The following is an 18,181-nucleotide window of genomic DNA, read 5'->3' as shown; positions in this document are numbered from 1 at the left end:
ATTTGATTTAAAAAGTGAAACTCGTATATATTCTAGATTATTTACATGTAAAGTAATATATTACCATTTTTTTGTTTAAATCTTAATGATTACATCTTACAGCTCATAAAAATAAGATAAAAATAGTTTATAAACTATTAAAATATTCCCTAGATCAATTTAAAAAATAAATGCACTAATGTTCATTTATGCACTCGGCAGTTGGTGGATGCTTCTTCAGCACTAATTACTGTATCAATGTATGGAGGTTTCATCCTGTGGCACTGCTGAGGCAAACCAGGTTGCTTTGATAGCAGCCTGCTGCTCATCTCTTTATTTGGGTTGGGAGTTTCTCATCTTCTTCTTGACAATAGACCATAGTAATGTCATGGTCAGCAAACCAGTTAGTGTAGTTTTGACACTATGGAAAGGTGCTGCGTACTGAAGGAAAAGGAAATTAGCATCTTCATGAAGTTTGATTGAAGCATTAAAAGGTCTGAAATCTCCTGGTAGATGGCTGCGTTGACTTTGGACTTTGGAAACATCACACTGGACATCAAGCAACTTGGGTTTTATCCATCTTAACTCTTCCTGCAGATTCTGGCACCTGCACATACAGCACGATACAGCATTCTGCAAACAGCCAGCCCTTTCAGCTACAGTATGAACTTCTGTGCGTCACCCTCCTTAAGGACAGTGCGAATGAATATTTGCTGGACTGTCATGTCAAAATATATTTTTTAAATATTTTGAGATACTGGATTTTTGATTTTCATGATCAGTAAGTCGTAAAAATCTAAATTAAAACAAAAAAGGCTTGGAATATTTCACTTCACGTGTAATGAATGTAGAAAATGAGTTTTACTTGTAAATTAAATTGGAAAAAAAAGAACTTTCTCCAGATGCACTGTAGATGCGCTTTTCCACATCACAGAACGACACATGGGTTCAGCTGTTTTAAACCACGCTTGTCTTCACATTTGGGCTGTAATTCACAGGCCTTTGCTGGATAATCGGAACATTTTTCAAATGTGGATTTTGTTTTGCTTTCACAATCAGGTGATGAAAGTAAAACAACAAGACTTTAAATATTTGGGTATAGATGATTGACAGCCGTGTCTATAATAGGATAATAACCTCTGTTAGCTGTAGGGGTTTGGATAATGAATGCAGTAAATCAAAAGTGTCACTTGAATGCCAAAAATGCACTAGTTAATAATCACTGAAGCATTAAAGCATTAAAAACAACAATTTATAATAACTAATTTGTTCAATTATTTATGATGTGCTTTGGGACATGCTGGAAAAGACTTTATGGTGTTTGACTCTCCGGCATTCAATTCATGATCTCAAACAAAAATGAATGCAACTGTGGATAGAAATAAATGTTGTGATGCATAAGGTTGCCAAAAAAAATGCCACAGCAAACAAATGCCATAATCAAAGCTAAACTCAGTGGAAATATTAGTTTGACTATTTATTTTGGCCTGACATTGTATTTGAATATATTTTGTTTACCAGTCCTTGAGCATTTTGAAGTGGTCTAATCTGACCCATGTTGTGAAAATGCTGAAACTGAATTGAGTCCATAAGATGCTGGACAACAGCAAGCTTTATCTCTGGTTACAAAGCAATGACACTGGAAACTACTGTACTTCCATTAAATTAATAATAAAAAAAGATTAAATAAATGAAATCAATACCTGATTTAAAAGTTGCTGTATCATAAATGCTTCTAACACATACAGTCGTGATTTGAACTCAAGCAAACATTTCATCTGAAGCTTAATTACATAATGTATGTGCCAGCATTATATCACCTGATACTGCACCCAATAAACTGAACAGTTATCAACCTTATTCATTTGACAAAATACAAATGACACAATGTGCATTTTTCCCCCATTATTTGATTTATTCAAATGTTAAAGCCGGTCTCACAGAGATCACTTTTCCTTACAGAGAATGCAATAAATAGATCAGTGGGGACTCATTTAAACACAAATCAATACAAAATATTATTTACATACCCTTCAATAGTGCAAACAGAAATGATACACTCACTGTATTCCTGCATGGTTGTTATTGAAAGGGAATTACATGAGCTCAGAGTGAGCAAAGTCCAACACTTTTATTCTCATAATTAGTCTCTGTGCAACACTTCTTTCCTCTTTAAGATAAAATGATCCATCAAATCAGGAAATCATTATGAACTGATTGATGACTGAAACACCCCAGAGGGACGATCAACATGCACCTTTATTGGGGTATAGATAGATCTTTAAATATTGAAAGGGGGGTAGTACGCAGACACTAAATAGTAATGAATCCAACTGGAGTTAGCATTGTGCTAATCTAAGATAAAGAAGCAGCAAAAGAGTCTGAGAGCAAATCCCACAGTTGATTTTGAAATGAGCTTTCTCTGCTCTAAGACATCTTACTTAGATTATTAGCTAATTCTTTATGAGCTGAGCAAGCACAGACACTGTACTGACAATGTAGGAGACATGAGGAAGCAGGGCACTGAGTGCAAGAAGCCCTGAGTTAAAGACTCTTTAGCACCATCTGAAGCCGGCATTGCACCACAGCTGGGTCCTGTTCTTGGGTGCAAAACTGACATTAACTAGTGTAGCGACATGTGAAAATGAAGCATAATGCCGGTATAATCCAGATCCAGATGAGGATGATAGACTTCTTTTGTTGTCACACTAATGCCTTCATACAATCCACACACATTAAAGTGCACTGATTCATTTCAAGTCTCTTATTTTACAACTGTATATACACTCGCATACACAAACTAACCATGCACGTATTGGACCATGTCAATGGTTTGTCAGTTCTTGAAATGCGACTCAAGTACATTTCTCTATTTTTTTTTGTTGCCGATTTTGCTCCTTTAACATTTACCAAAATTCTTCGTGTGGTTAATATGAAATCTGGATCTTTTTAACAGTTTGTTTGATTAGAAACAGGTGTCGCCTATGTCAATCAAAGTACAAAAGTGACAAACAAGAGGCTAGAAATACCTGATCAGGATATTAGTTTGTGCATAGATGCGAAAATACATAAATAATAAAAAAATATCGGCCACACAACCATCTATATATTCCTGAATCAAGCCAAAATGCCACCTGGTGATTCGAAAAGAAAAAAGAGAGAACAATCATCTTCACAAGAGGAGCTTCATCAGAAAGGGTGAAAGATTCAATCATTAACCAAGTCGAGATTAAATGTGGAAAAGAAAAAAACAAAGTGTAACCAGGTGACATTAGCAGGGAACCTTTCTTTGAAAACGGCTTGGTTTCTGTTTTCCCTGTGATTTACGCTCCACCTCCTTCCCGCTTAAAGCCGACTCTTTGGTTCGTCGGGTGGAAAAGAGTCCCAGGGCTCCTGGAACAACACGGTGCCACAGAGTGCTTTGGTTTTCTTCTTGCTGAAAGTGAATAATGCTCACAAGCTCTACTGGGGTCTGAGAAACGTAAAAATATGGACTGACATCGTCAGAAGCCGTCATTCCTCCTCAGGTTCATTAGATAAACACCTCTCTCCTTTCTCTGGCATGTTTATGTGTCCTTGTACCTGTAGGCATAAGTGAGAGAGAAATTTGCTTAAAAAATTGTTGTATTTAAGTAGCTGTAACAGTTTTCCACAGACACTATAATGCTATGACTAACGGCTATTCAGGGAGCTTGTAACAGACATGCAACTCCAAACATTACAGGATGGTTAATGGGATGAGTTTAATATACTAATTTAAATAGAATATTAGACTTGCTAAAAAAATAATGACATCATAGAAGTGCTTTAGAAAAAAACAAAACATTTAACACTGAACAGATTAAGGGTGTGGTCTTTTAATTATAAAAGTAAAATTATTTAATTTCTAAAGGTTTAAGAACTTGTAGCTGTTGCTGGTTTTTTATATACATCAGCCTGCTGTTGACTTTTTTTTCCAGTATAAAAATACAACCAGAAATTATTGTCTAATGTGTCTATTTCATAAATTTATTAAAGCACTGTTGAGGAGACAGGGTTGTTTTGTTAAAGGCTTTTGAATATTCCTATTGTAAGAAAGACTTGGGTGTTCCTCATATTTAAAAAAAAAAACAGGGTCTAAGTATTGTACCCGCTGTGTAGAGCGAATTCAGGCAAGGCTCCCAGAGTAGTCAGCTGTTCCTCCAGAGCCACGATGCGCAGGCCGATGTACCCAGAGGACAACACGAGCAGTACCACCCTATATACAAACAAACAAGAGTGTTACTCCAATGCGCTCAAGACAGCGGCAAAAAATCTTGATGAACCAAATGTGATCTCTTAACATGGCATAAAATCACTTTTATTCCAACACCAACACTTAATTTTCACTAGAAATGAAGCACAATCCTGAAAAATGGCATGCCACTTGAGTGTCACTCTGCTTTCAGGAAACATTTTGCTTATTTAAAACTGTGTACAATAACTGGTTAATGCAAACCAAAAGCTATGTGGCGAAGATGACACGATGCATCATTTATGTCATTTAATATGTAAATATTTGCATAAGTCAAACCGGTTGTGTCCGCTTAATTTCAATGTGACATACACTCACTCATTTTTGTCACACTCACATGAACGATGTTGAAAAATGACAATCATGCATGTTCAAGAAACGGTGAACTTACACTTAGTAACACTTACATAACTCCACAGAAAGGTGGAAAGCAACAAAACAGCAACTAAACAATTAAAGTGCATCCTAAATCTTCCAGTAATGAGCTCTGCCACTGCTGCCATTACATTTGTCATAACTTAATTGCTAGTCTTATTTATTGTGGTTTATATATTTCTTTGGAAACAGCTAGTTAACTTTGATACACACTGTGTGTAACTTACAGCATTAAGTAGATGAGCAGCAGAGTGTTGAGGTTGGTGGCTTCTCTGTGGATGAGCAGTGATCTGGCTCCGTCAGTCACATTCCCCATCCATGAGCCCCCTACACAAAGACACATGCACAAAAACCTTCCCATGAATATCTAGCACAGGAACCAACCATACAGTATGCAAGTGTACGATGTGTATGTATTTTACCTGTGTACTCCTCTGTCGGAGTCTCCTCTTCTTCTCTTTGAGGACTTCTTAAAGTTTGAGGACTTCCATTTGAGATTGAGGCTAAGAACAAACACATACTTGATTTAAACATTGCACTCTACTTTTGCAGCAATAAATACATGTCGGTTGCTTTGTATTCTGTTAAGAGAATTTCTTCATGCAGATGCAATACAGTAACTGGACCACTCTGGGATGGGTGATATGACCATATATCATATTAAGATTTTTAAATGAATCTAAAATAATATATATCATATAAAGTGTATGTGTTTCTTGTCACACACCTTTGTGAAGTTTAATAGGAGCAGGTTGCAGTAATAGTCCAGAGTCTGTCCCTCCAAGCTCCTCGAAGGCATCAGACAGGCTCGACTGGCTTGAGTTCTGCAAAAACACACACATAATCTAACACTCAGCCACAACTACAGTTAGATGAATTAAAGCGAGTGTAAATAATGCGTGTGAAGCCTGATTTACTCACCACCAGTTTGCCCTGATCAAAGCTGTTCTCGGCGGATGAGAAAAGTGGACTGCTATTGGCGCTGCCGTCGTCCAGATGTGAGCAAACAGAGCGCAGCAGCCTGTAGCAGCCTTCACGGTTTCTCAGAGACACGAACAAATACTACAACACATACAGCAAAAAAAGGATTTTAATTTAATACAAATCTCGTTAATATTTTCCAATTCCAAATATGCAAATTAAAAACACCGTCCAACAAGGGCAGTCTTTTTGTTTTTAATTTGTGTACTTTTTAGGCAAGTGTTCATTTTTTAGGTATTTGTCACTCAAGGTGACGTTATACACTTTAAGCAAACCCTGTATAATATACACAAGTTCAAGGCTGACCTTCTCTCCCAGGTTGCTGCGGATAGACAGAGCATTTGGCACCAGCAATGCTGTGTTCTGCTTCTTCAGGACAGTGACATTTGACACGGGGATCACCACCTGTTTCCCAAACACACACACACACACACATCTATTAATGTTAAGTGTTTATGTAACACAGCCGATCCCACGATTCTCCTTTGTAATCGACCCAGCATGTGAGAACCATTAAATACACTGTACTGCTAATATTACTTCATTTGCAAACTAGTTAAGACATCTTAAACAGTCACATTCTAATATTTTTTCTGGTTGATTATATTGAGTAGTCACACTTTAATTATTTTGTTCCTACTTTCTTTTGGTTCACAAGATTAATTTTCAAACAAACTTGCGTGCATTATATTAAAACGGAAGAGAAAGTTATAGAGTCAGTTTCAGTACGGCTAAAGAACAATAAAAAGCAGACAAGCAAGCTTCACTGTTACTAAATATAAGCCTAAAAAATGCACCTTGTACAGTGAACATAGAGCTGAGTGCAAATAGCTGCAGCCCTTAGGGTAAATAAAAATAAATATTTTTTTTATTTATCAGCAGAAAATATTTAAAAAGAAAGTTCACGTATAAGCTGAATTTCTGAAAAAAACTGCTGCAAGGCACTAAAGCTGCAGATCCCTTCATTTAACAATAATGCAAATTAGTAAAATTAGTATTAAAATTAATCAACCGAATCTTGATCAGAATCAAGGATTCAATAGCACTGTGGTATAATAACCATTTTTTAAAACATGTGATAATGTCAAAATGACACCTGTAGATATAACCAAAACTAAAGCAGAAAATGGTACAGTATATGTTAAATATTAACTAACTCTAAGACACATCAGCTAAAAGATGCATGTGTTTTATTTTAAACGTTAAAATGTTTTCTATTTGTACAAGTATACATTACAAATTTTACCATTTTAGAAAGAAAAAACAAAACTACTAAAGCCGAGTTGCATAAAAGCAGGGTTCAGTGAGCATTTGTGTTACGTGCATAAATGTTTACTTGTAGCTAATTTTGAGTGTTTTACAATCTCAAAGGTCAGATCTATATTACCTTGGTGGCCTTGAGAAGCACAGAGGAGTGAAAGCACACGTTGTTCTCTGTGATGTAGAGACGGCCATGGTACGGTACCTCCCTCTGCAGAGCACAGATGTAGGCTGTAGAAAACATACACAATTAGAAAAAAATTACACAGCCATCCTGGAAGTGTGACATCATTATGTTTTAGAGCCTTCCCATCAGTAGCTGTGTTTGCTTCACCCCTGCCCGTCAGCTTTAAAGCTTCAGACTAATTAAACTATAGATCATTACCACCTCAGCAAACAAATCCAGAATACAAGCAATGCTAAAGCCTTCCTTGCTATCACTTATCGTAAAATGTGCATGGAAAGTCAATATTGCATGACAGCACCGATATATAGTATGATCACGATATGATATATATGAAAGTAAATATTGCAAAGTGTGCGATTTGCACGAACCCTTACCGTGTAACAAGTCTTCGCTCTCAGGGATGTCTGGAAAGAGTTTGTGAAATGTTTTGTTGTGCTTGATGAAGCTCTGTGAGAGGGAACAGAAAATAGTTTTAATTTATTTCATTCATTGCTAAAGTTTTCTTAACTAGCTTTTGTCCAGATTTATTTCATGAACATAATTAGAATTTCAGCAATATTTTATCTTTGGTTTAGATAGACCTCCAGACCTCCAAATGCTTCATGAGAATTGAGCTATGGATGGGATTAACCATTAGCTAATATAACGACTGCTACTATAAATAAAGCTTTCATTCTGCAGCTAGTGATGACTGTGTTGTAAGAGTAAATAGAGTACACATACACTTCTTGAGTTGATGCTGTCGTTTCTTTCCAAAGATCCTGCAACTGTCTGAGACCTATAGAAAAAATACAGATTTAAACATTATTAATATTTAAGCAAGCTTGCAGCCATAAATAACTCATACCACTCATACTTTGGTGGAATGTGCGTCAGAATTAGGTGGTGACCCAGAAGTGTCAGAAACTGATTAAAAAAAAAACATTTTTACAATAATAAGTGCTTTACCTGGGCAGGGCCGGCCTGCTCTGGCTTTTGTTTTGCTGCTCCATCTCAAGCTGAGCGTCCTCGAGACTGAAGGCCTTCTTTTGGTCAAGCTTCTTTTTCGCCATCTTTTCCTTCTTGGCTTTCGTGGGAAGAGTCCCGCTCTCCACTGAGTAGCTGCATTAGATAAAAAGATTAAGGTTAAGAATATAAAATGCAGTGCTGTATATAATAAATTCTGTGCAACTGTTCGAACCAATTTGGCAAACAATAAAAAGAAATACAGAAGTCAGTCAGAAGATTAATACCCTTTCACAGTAGATTAGTGTGCAGATTGAGTTTATTGCCCTCATCACTGACCTATTTTTACTTGGTATCTTTATTCCATAATTGTTTAGACTATAATGATAGCTGCAACAGCTAGTTTTCATGTTAACTTAGTGGTTTTAATCAAGGCAATACCACTCGATATAAACATTATATCTAACTTTATAAGCTGTGAAAAAAAATTCAAAGGTTCATAATGTGAAGAAAACCATGAGACATTTACAACGTCTAACATCCCTTTTTCCAAAGACTTAGGTGTATCTGTGATGAAGGGAACTCATTAAAAAAGACTAATAAAACATTAGCACCTGTTTTATTACAATTATAATTTCAGAAATATCTGTAATACAGAATTAAGAAATTAATGTTGAATTGTTTGTCACATTTACAGTACAGCACAATTAAGTTTTTTCTTTTCTTTTTTTTTTTACATTATCCAGTTAGGAAAGCGCAGGGTCAGCCAGAATACAGCACACTTGAAGCAGAAAGGGTTAAGGGCCTTGCTCAAGGGCTTAACAGGTTGGCGGTGATGGGCTTGAACCCCTGACCTTCTGATTGGTAACTCAGAGGCTTAACTCAGTTTTTATCCCTCCCCATATTATTAGCCACTGTTTTCAACACTAATAACAATCTAAAAATAAACAAATAAATAATTTTTTTTTTTCCAAAACGCAAAAAAAAAAAAAAAAAAATTCTTTGTTGCTGAACTGTAAATCTGCGATCTAATCCTGCCTACCTGTACTCATGCAGTCTTCTGGATAATCTCAAACTCAGAGATCTATGCATTGCACCGTAATCCTTTCAAGAAGCAAATAAATGAGTAGTTTCAAGCCATTCCTATACAAATCATACTTTTTTGGTATAATCCATAAAAAAAGTCAAAACATGGGTATATCCATTAAAAAAAAATAACCAAAAAAACAAAACAAAAAAACAAACAAACAAAAAAAAAAACACACAACATACACCGCAAAACAAAATACACAGTGTGAGCTTGCTCCTCTTAGTGAATATACATTCTTAAAAGAGGTGGGTCTTAAGCCTAAAAGGTGTGACACACCATCGCGTGATGAAATGAAACACCTCCAACACTGAACACAATGCAGCATACGCAAGCAAGCAGGTACAGACTTGCCAGGTCAGGCAAGAACCCACCCCAATCATTCTTACTTTCTTTTCTTCATAACAAAACTTATGATTCTGATCCTCCAATCAGAGCTATTTCAGACAGGAAATATTAACTATAAATGAAAGGCTTTTAAAATAAAGTCCACTAATTGAAGAAGAATGTCCCCATTTCCATGGGTGGAGCAGCACTAATGACAGACTTGCTCTTTCCTGAAGCCTTCTGGGAAGAAAAATTAGTAGGAAGCAGAAAGCAGAGTGTAGGAGTCCACGTCAGCGTCTGCTTCCTGTGTAGGCTCTTCCTTTTTGGGAAGCCAACAGTTTTGTGGGTAGAGTTGTAAAATATTATATTTCTTGTATATGGTTCAGATGTATCATGAGTACAGATCAGTTAGATAACACTAATGCCTAATAAAGTGTACTTGCTTAAAGCTTACTTTTTTAGTTTACTTACAGTATGGTGTAAATAGCACATAATGCAACTTAGGAAGGAAAATTACTGAGGTAGACACACCATGATGATTAACTTAACCAATTTAATCCAACATATATTTCCATCTCTGTCTGTACATCAACAATAGGGAAAAAAGTGTCTGCTCAGTGATAATTTTTCCTTCTTTTCTCTTGATCTCTGTTTTTCAATATAGACAGACTGCTAGAAAAATAGGAAGACAGGTCGAATCGAGTGCTTCCTCATTACAGTGTCTGTAAAGCACAAGCTCCTATTTTACCCTACGCTGTTGTCTCTTCCTGCTGATACTGGAAGTACCAGCTGTCTGATAATCCTTAAAAGGTCCCCAACTGTGTGTCTTTGCCATGTAGGGAACACTGTGAAGCATTTGTGTCAGCTCCAGTGATAGCAAAATATTAGCAGCAAGTTTAACTGTGGCCTTGGAAATATATATTACATATATGTTTCCACAGAAACATCAAATTAAGGCTATTAAAAGAAATATACCTGGATAGATAAAAATAAAAAATTATTTAAAAAAAAAGACTAAAAAGTTAAATAGAACTCTGATTCAGACTCTGTAAAGGAATAAAACAACTAGGAATCCTGTCTAATACTAAGTGCATTAGAAGTGAGCCTTCATCCGAGCTGCAGACCGTTTATGAAGCAGTAGGAATCAGATTACTTTGTGTCTATAGGTGCACTTCATATCAGTGCAGGATCGGCCCATGGCTGTTTACTTTCGAAGGGTTACTGGAAGGAGGTGCCTCATTGCACAGAAAAAATGCTTTACACATAGAGTACATTTCTTAATCAGCCAGGATGTCTAAGCAAAACATGATAGTGCCGGACTGTTCAGAATGTCTTGGCCTTCCTATTGCAACTTGCTGCAGTTTGAACTTTCTAAGAGATCGAAAGTCATTTGTACAGTCTGGCTGACCACCAAAAAAAGAAAAAGGAAACTTGCGTTTCAAGTTTGAGTGCAACTTAAGCACCTAATTTTGATCATTTCCTGTGTAATAAGACACTTGCTCATTAACTTCCTTGGTGTGACAGTGCTCATATGAATATGCCCATTTTAAAAACAAACAAAAAAAAACCTTCATTGTAATGTGATTCAACATCACAATGTCCAGAACAAAGTAAAACAATCCTGTACTGTTTAGCATGCCTTTGTATTCCCAAACGAAACCACGACTGCCTTTAATTGTCAAGTATTCAAGGAGAACACATCATTTACAGGAAACTAGGTCACTGTGGCTTATGGGGAGTAAAAGTCATTCAGAGCAAAATGCTAACCACAACAGTAGAGTGAGTTCGAGAGATTTAGTATGTATCATGTCTGTGTAATAACCATACAACTCACATGAAGAAAAAAATGTATACAGTAAAGTTCTGCTGAAGATAAGGAGGAAGTAGACAATCTATGTATGAAGGACTTGATGAGGTACTGAAATAACTAATATAGTTAGCCAGTGACGTAAAATGACATAATCCCACAAATAAATAAAGATTTGTGTATGAGGAAAGCTATAAGAGAAACAGATGTCTTATAAATCTTCTGTCACATGCTGTTCCACTATAGTGAGTAATGACAAAGAGTAACTGAAAATAATGGAAATGCATTTTCATTCATTTTAAAAACAAAAAACAAAAATAAAAAAATAAGAACAAATCATATCTCCTTTAAGATGTACAATTTCTCCCTCTTAGATAAAAAGTCAGCCATTTTGATAGCTAATCAAAATGTGGCTGACTAATCTGATTCATGCTTCAAAACAGAACATGCTCTTCAAAGTGTGCTGAACATGATTGCTACTAGTGTTTTCCAGGCATTTTCATAAATAAGTAGATAAATGAAAGCCGTCTTCCTCATTTATGTAATCAAGGAAGATAGGAAAAGTGTTCCTTTTCATCATTTGATTAAGCAACCCCATGAACTTATGTCTTCATTGTACGGTATGGGTTATTTTATGTTGTGACCCTTTGCAGCCATTCCTAAAAAAAAGCCAAGGATACGCAGAAGTGTGCAAAACAATAAAAATATATAAAATCCTTTGTACAAATGTTTGACAACCATTAAATCCTCTTTTACAGTCACCAAATCTTACTTCCTTAATGACACACCATGGAAATCACCCAAGCCTGACACATTTATTTTTGCTACACTACCCACAGATCATCAATTTCCAATACCAATTAATCAACAAAAATTTTGAAGTCTAGAAGCTGTTCCTCTTCAATTCCTCACAACGACTCAACTCCAACCACTGACACTGAAAACCAAACTGATGTGAAAGCGCCCCTACCTCACCACTTCCTCTCCCTCCACAGCATCGTCTCTTTCCAAAAGACTTGGGTGTCTTTCGCACTCCATGATGAACAAATGTCTCGAGTCCTTGTTAGTTTAGATTAAAGAAGAAACCTTGACCGGTTATATTACTTGCAGACAAAGAGGCACAACGTTGGGTCTAAAGGTCTCTTTTTACAGCTGCTGCTCTTGCACAAACAGATCTGTACCTTTCCAGTGAGAAAGAGTGAGAGTAGATTTACCCATAAGGCACTACCTCCAACTGTGCCGTTTCCTTGGCAACAAGGGGGCTGAGATGGGACCAGTGGGTGGTGGAAAAAGATGCACTGTCCTTCTGCATTCTCATGTAAATTCCATCAAAGATAATTTAATGGAATGAAAGGTGCACAGGGCCAGAGCGGTGCAAGACAATGGGAAGCCTTACAAAAGGGCATGGTAAAGCGATGAGCTTCTTGTGTAGGGGGTTAAACAGAGTCATAAAGTCTGTAGTAAGCACTGTATGGAGATAATATTCAACCTGTGGCATTACAATGTGTGGAGGTCTGGATAAACACACACAAAAAAATAAACAAAGAAAAGCTGTGAGTGCTTTTTAAAATGGTAGATCAGGAGCTTATCCCATGAACACTGGAAAGGAAGTTGAAATACACCATGGACAGAACATCAGTCATTTGCTGAGCACCATGTACCCACATTCACACACTCCTTGCATGTTTTGAGAATGTAGGAGAAGACCTGAAAACCCACACACAGAGAACATCTCATGGAGCACAAGCTCACGATCAAACTGGGAAGCCTGGAGATGTAAGGGGAGAACTCTATGATGCCAAGGAACAAAGTTGTCCTAAAACAAATGCTTAATATTAAGTTCTGAATAACAAATTCTTAATTATTGAATAAAACATGATGGTATAAAAGGATGAAAATCAGTAATTATATATGCAGTGTGTCTATCAAGACTGATTTTTACCCAACTGGGTACGAATCGCTCTTGGCAGAAAAACAGAAAAAGCTAACCCGCTGGCTATCATAAATATCCACTGGGAAAACTTTGTACCAAGCAGGATTTAAATACACAAAGTATTCCTTTACAAATTGATTAGTGTTATTTTTGAGAGTTATGATCTCATTAAAAAAACAAACACCATAATTAATATTTAACCAATCCTGTAGCGCTAGTAGCATCTCATTATAAGAATTGTGGGCTTTATTCATGGCTCTGCTTCCCTCATCATGATTATTGCAGTCCTTACTGTTCAGTTGTCTTCACACTTACCTCACCACCTACCTCACCCAAGGCGTTAAGCTGCTTTTTAAGGCTGTTTTACAGAATGGCATCACTCTGACCACTCTGTCGTGACACCATTTGGGATCTAGGGCTTGATGTTGTAACAATGAAACAAATTAGACTACATACTGTAAGTCAATGCTGATTCCATAATCAGCTAAATCAATCCAATATAAGCCAAACCAGTCTGCTTTTCTGTTCAGAGGTTAGAATGTGCGAGATACAGCTCTGATGATTAAGCCCGTCCAGGATGTAATTGACCTTTCTCATGCTTTTCAAATGAAGTTGCATAATCCTCTTGGGTGTTACACAACCTAAGGATCTCTTACTTCATGACATAAACGTGCATACAGAAGAGCCTTAAGTGTAAAGCAGGAAATCAAAAATAAAATACTGAATGATTATTACTAATAATAACAAGTAGTCACAGAAGTGACAATATTTCCTTTATTTTTCTCTCATTACTTTGGATTTATCAGTTTATGAAAGTAAGGTCTGGATTATGAAGTGGGAGATCTGTAGCTAAGATACTTACAGTTAAGTGAAACAACAAACAGATAAAGTGTTCTAATAAATGTTAAATAAATTAAAACCTTAATAGGGCTTTGAGGGCTTATGACTGCATAAACATTCCTTAAGAATTTCGAAAAAAAATGTTGGTTATACATTTTATGTCTTACATATGTGATATAACTGTTGTTTCAATTTTAACTACTATGTGTAGTTACTAAAAAGTGAAAAGTAAGTCTGAAATTGAGTTAACTTCTAGAAACCCAATGCAGAAGAATGACCTTCTTCTCTCACTGCAGCTCACTCACAAGGCCATAAGTAAATGCCATTGTGCTGGGCCGTGCTTTAACCCAGTGCAGTGGTCAGATCGGCCTGAACGCCAATCGCTGAGACACCACATGACAATAGGCTGCTTGTGTGCAAGTTCAGCGCCATAGCGTTGGAGTCGTGTGGCCCGATTCATCACACTGACTTCCTCTGACTGACTTTCCACACAGAAGACATTTTTCTTCCTATTGATTTTAGCTCAGCTGGTAAAGTACTGTGTGGAATTCCCATCTGAGACTCACATGATTCTGAAATGCAGCAGCTCATGGAAAATTGGGGTGAATGGAATGGAGAATTCCACAGCATGACAAAAACTGTCAAATATCAAAATGTAAATTTTTGCTGTACAAAATAATAGAAAGAAATAATAGTTAATAGTAGTTTATATTATACAATTTTTTCCTCATTTTCATAAAATGACTCAACATTAAAAATAATTTCTTTAACTCGCGGCTTCATTTGTGAAACTAATTTCCCTGCAATTTTTTTGTGGTAATACACACATCCGTATTAAGGACACTAGGTAGGGTAGTATTAGCCTAAATAATCTGGTAGTTTTATTATTTATAAGCTGCAAGCCCTCTTTTTTTTTTTAATACTGTTGATAAATCAAGGGCAATGTCTCATCTTGTGATTATAATTGTTATCTATACCTGTGACAAAGCCACTACTGAACATTCAGACTCGCTAATGCAAGGCCAAACCATATATCAGACCATAAATGTAAAAGAAATGAGGAAACAGGCATCTGGTTTGTGGGTGTGTGTTTCTCAAAATCAACAATGCAAAGAAGCGATGTGAGAAAAACGAAAGTATAAGAAAGGTGAGCTATTCATATGAGTTGTGTGGAATTTACTGAGGACAAAAGAAGCGACTTCTTTCGCTCAACACTCTAAAGAGAAATCATTAACATGTCTGTGAGAAGTAAAGTCAAGGCATTTACACATGCGACCCCTTTAAACTTTTGTACATGTAGGTCTGTAATTATGGTCCCACTATTTAGCTATATGAAATTATGGCTGAATTTCCTCATCCTACTCTCTCTCTCTCTCTTCTTTTTACCAGCTGTCTACTATATATATATATGAGTTGCATCATGAAATATACCAACTGCCAGCTATCCTAAAATTCTCCTGCCAGGAGTTCCCTAAAATGATAAAAAAATAAAATGTTACATGTATTTAAAAAACTATAAACCATTTTAACAGTTTGTGGACAACACAAAACATGTTTCTTCTTTTTACATCTTTGTAACGTCTGTAACTTGTGCTTAAACAACATAAATTTTTAAATGATACCATTGACATATCAGAAAGTGCTCTATTACAAAAGTTAAACTATACTTATTGCCCAGCTCTAGCTGTGAAAACACTGACTAAGAGCTAAGCTCTAGTAGTTTTACACTCTCGCCGCTGTACGATGTCATCATAACGACCCACACCCACTCCATGGCACATGCACCGACAGGAGACTATGGAAAGCACAAGCTATCAGATCGTCAGCTGCTTTTCTGAGTACTGCAAATTGGACTTGTTACTGCTTTTGGAACAGCATTAGCTCAGACTCTGAAGGCTGTGAAGAACTCAACACTTGGCAAGGCACCTGTAACTGACCTACACATGGCATGTAAAAATAGAACGAGAAACACCAAACAAAAGCCCTACAGTCCAAATACAGCAATGGTGTGAATGCGTTTCTGTTAATCGCAAATGCACACATTTTTTTTTTGCAAACTTTAGACCAGGAGACTAAAAACATCACAGCAAAACATTTAGTTTTTCTGCAACAGTTTAAAAAAGTATTACTTGAAAAATTAAGTTTGGAACGTCGGAAACATGGGATTTTCTCGAACTTTAAACATAAATCAACTTAATAACAAATGATAATTTAAAAGAAAAAAACCCACAGCCTGTTTGAGAGTAACTGGCGAGGGGAAAAAAGGGCACTGCTGTAAAGCAAATGGGTGCACTGGATTTATAACACAAAATGAGAACATTTTTGCCATAAGTGCTTTCCTCAATAATTATTTAATCTATATTAATTTGTTTTCACAAATTTTGAAGACCAAAACCATAAATGGAAAAAAAACTGAATAATTACACAAGCACAGAAGTCACGTTATTAGTTGAAATTAGTCAAATTAAAATATAAAATTTTTTAAAAAAGTTTGCAAATAAAATCAGTCAACAATTTATAGAATTATTGCCGTAATGTGTGAACCGATTTATTTGTTAAACTTGCACATGGAAAAATATTTTTTGAGCTCTGTGGTTTTAAAAAACAAATGAGACAATATAGTGCCATTAATTTTAGATTAAAATCTCAAAATGCAAGCGGTGCCAAGATGCCCACCTTAGATGTTACTCACGGATCAGATACACAAATATGGTAATGCCAATGGCGAAACATGAAGGAAACGTGCCCTTGCACAGAAAAATATCCCATCTTGAGCAATGACAAATGATGTAAGCAGTATATAAAAATTGTCTTTAATCATTGGTCAGTCTCTTAGAGGAAATCTATTTAATTAATTTAATTATATAGAAGAATTGGTCTTAAAAAATGCAAATATTACAAAGATCCTGCAGTGCATCGTAAATTATTTATGCAGTTCCTGATGGGATTAGACAACAATTTGAGGTAACAGTTGTTTGAAATAGACAATTAAGTCACGTCTGGTGAATAGATAACCATTTGCACAAGTACAGCAATCTCAGAGCACAAAAGACAACTGGATTTAATTAGGACCTGACACCTTTAATGGTCAGGAATCCACACCTTTGGGGTGATGCCGGGTTACTCTGTGCTAAACACAACATACTCCAGCCTGATATCTGATATACAGACGGCACGGGGACAAGCCTGGATGTTCACCTGTGGATTAACGGTACCAGGGTGGTGATGATATGATGATATTTTGTAAATTAAGCATTTTCCATTACTTAAAATAAGCACCGGAAAGCAGACAGCATGTAATATTAATGAACCTGAACACAAGCCAAGGCTAAATGCAGTGGCTTTAAATTCTCAACGTGAGAAAATCACAATAAAGGTCAAAGAGACATAAAACAGAATCATCAGCTCATAAACAAGCAAAATTATGCGTGTGTTATTTCTATAACTGTGTTCTATAATAGAAACTAATGTATCTTTCTGGGAAAATCTCATCTGATCCACCCATGATAAGGTAATGATGGGCGGATCATTGGGATCACCCAAAACATAAGCATTATGAATTTTAACTTTTACTACTGCAATAAATAAAAATAAATATTGAAAATAAGAAAACACATTGGAAAATTATTCCAGGTCCAATAAGGTTTATGAATGTATCAATTACAGTATAACAACGTGACGTAAGAAATAAACTGATTGATAATAATAATAAAAAGCAAATAAAATATTTTTTAAAGTAATGCAGTAGCTAAAATAAAAATATAGCTATACAAAAAACAATATTAATGACATACAGCCTTAATATGATAACTTATGTGTAAATAGATAATAAATATGTAATATATTTATCATTAAATAGCTAATAAATCGCACGTCAGTATGTGTATAGTCAGTATTTCTGAATGAACCGTTGGCCGGTGCTAGCTTTAAACAGTAGCGGCTTAGCTGCTAACGGACTCACCTCTCATTCATTAAATGCTTGATTCCGAAGATAGCTTTTTCGTCGATTTTTCTTAAGAAAGTCTTCAGTCTCTCTCTCTTATTTTCAAGCATCCTTCCTCCAGCCAGGTGCTGAATTCTTACACCCTTTTCCTTCCCGAGCTTTAACTCCGCTCCGCTGCTCCTCCACGGATGTGTTGAAACGATTCTCCTTTTCCGCTAAGCCATTCAGTCAAGTATCAAGTATT

The 18,181-nt window shown here is 36.1% G+C and overlaps 1 protein-coding gene across 3 annotated transcripts; it reads right to left on the bottom strand.

Moving 5' to 3' along the window:
* Positions 1-1,869: 1,869 nt before the first annotated feature.
* On the bottom strand, positions 1,870-18,181 carry si:zfos-943e10.1 (GRAM domain-containing protein 2B). Of its 3 annotated transcripts, none has more exons than XM_053512824.1 (12): positions 17,956-18,181; positions 8,004-8,156; positions 7,779-7,833; positions 7,430-7,502; positions 6,996-7,099; positions 5,915-6,013; positions 5,549-5,689; positions 5,355-5,451; positions 5,050-5,130; positions 4,855-4,954; positions 4,109-4,216; positions 1,870-3,561 (listed from the first exon to the last, which is right to left on the bottom strand). In XM_053512824.1, the coding sequence occupies exons 1-12, from the start codon at positions 18,045-18,047 to the stop codon at positions 3,546-3,548; spliced, it is 1,119 nt and encodes a 372-aa protein (XP_053368799.1). In that variant the 5' UTR covers positions 18,048-18,181; the 3' UTR covers positions 1,870-3,545. The 3 variants fall into 3 exon arrangements, with proteins under 3 accessions (XP_053368799.1, XP_053368800.1, XP_053368801.1); XM_053512825.1 differs by lacking the exon at positions 17,956-18,181 and adding an exon at positions 12,192-12,305; XM_053512826.1 differs by lacking the exon at positions 17,956-18,181 and adding an exon at positions 9,043-9,237.

Source organism: Clarias gariepinus, chromosome 15 (genome assembly GCF_024256425.1).
Source record: "Clarias gariepinus isolate MV-2021 ecotype Netherlands chromosome 15, CGAR_prim_01v2, whole genome shotgun sequence".
Classification (NCBI taxonomy): Eukaryota; Metazoa; Chordata; class Actinopteri; order Siluriformes; family Clariidae; genus Clarias; species Clarias gariepinus.
Note: the sequence above shows the minus strand (reverse complement) of the source record. Positions and strands in the feature narration are given on the sequence as shown.

What these genes read in the sequence shown, in the direction of transcription:
- si:zfos-943e10.1 (XM_053512824.1), bottom strand. Translation starts at nt 18,047, where the DNA reads ATGCTTGAAAATAAGAGAGAGAGACTGAAGACTTTCTTAAGAAAAATC. An exon ending in TCCTATTAAACTTCACAAAG is followed by an intron (nt 5,131 to 5,354) that starts GTGTGTGACAAG and finishes GTTTGTTCTTAG; the next exon opens with CCTCAATCTCAAATGGAAGT. An exon ending in CTGCTCATCTACTTAATGCT is followed by an intron (nt 4,217 to 4,854) that starts GTAAGTTACACA and finishes GTTTGTATATAG; the next exon opens with GGTGGTACTGCTCGTGTTGT.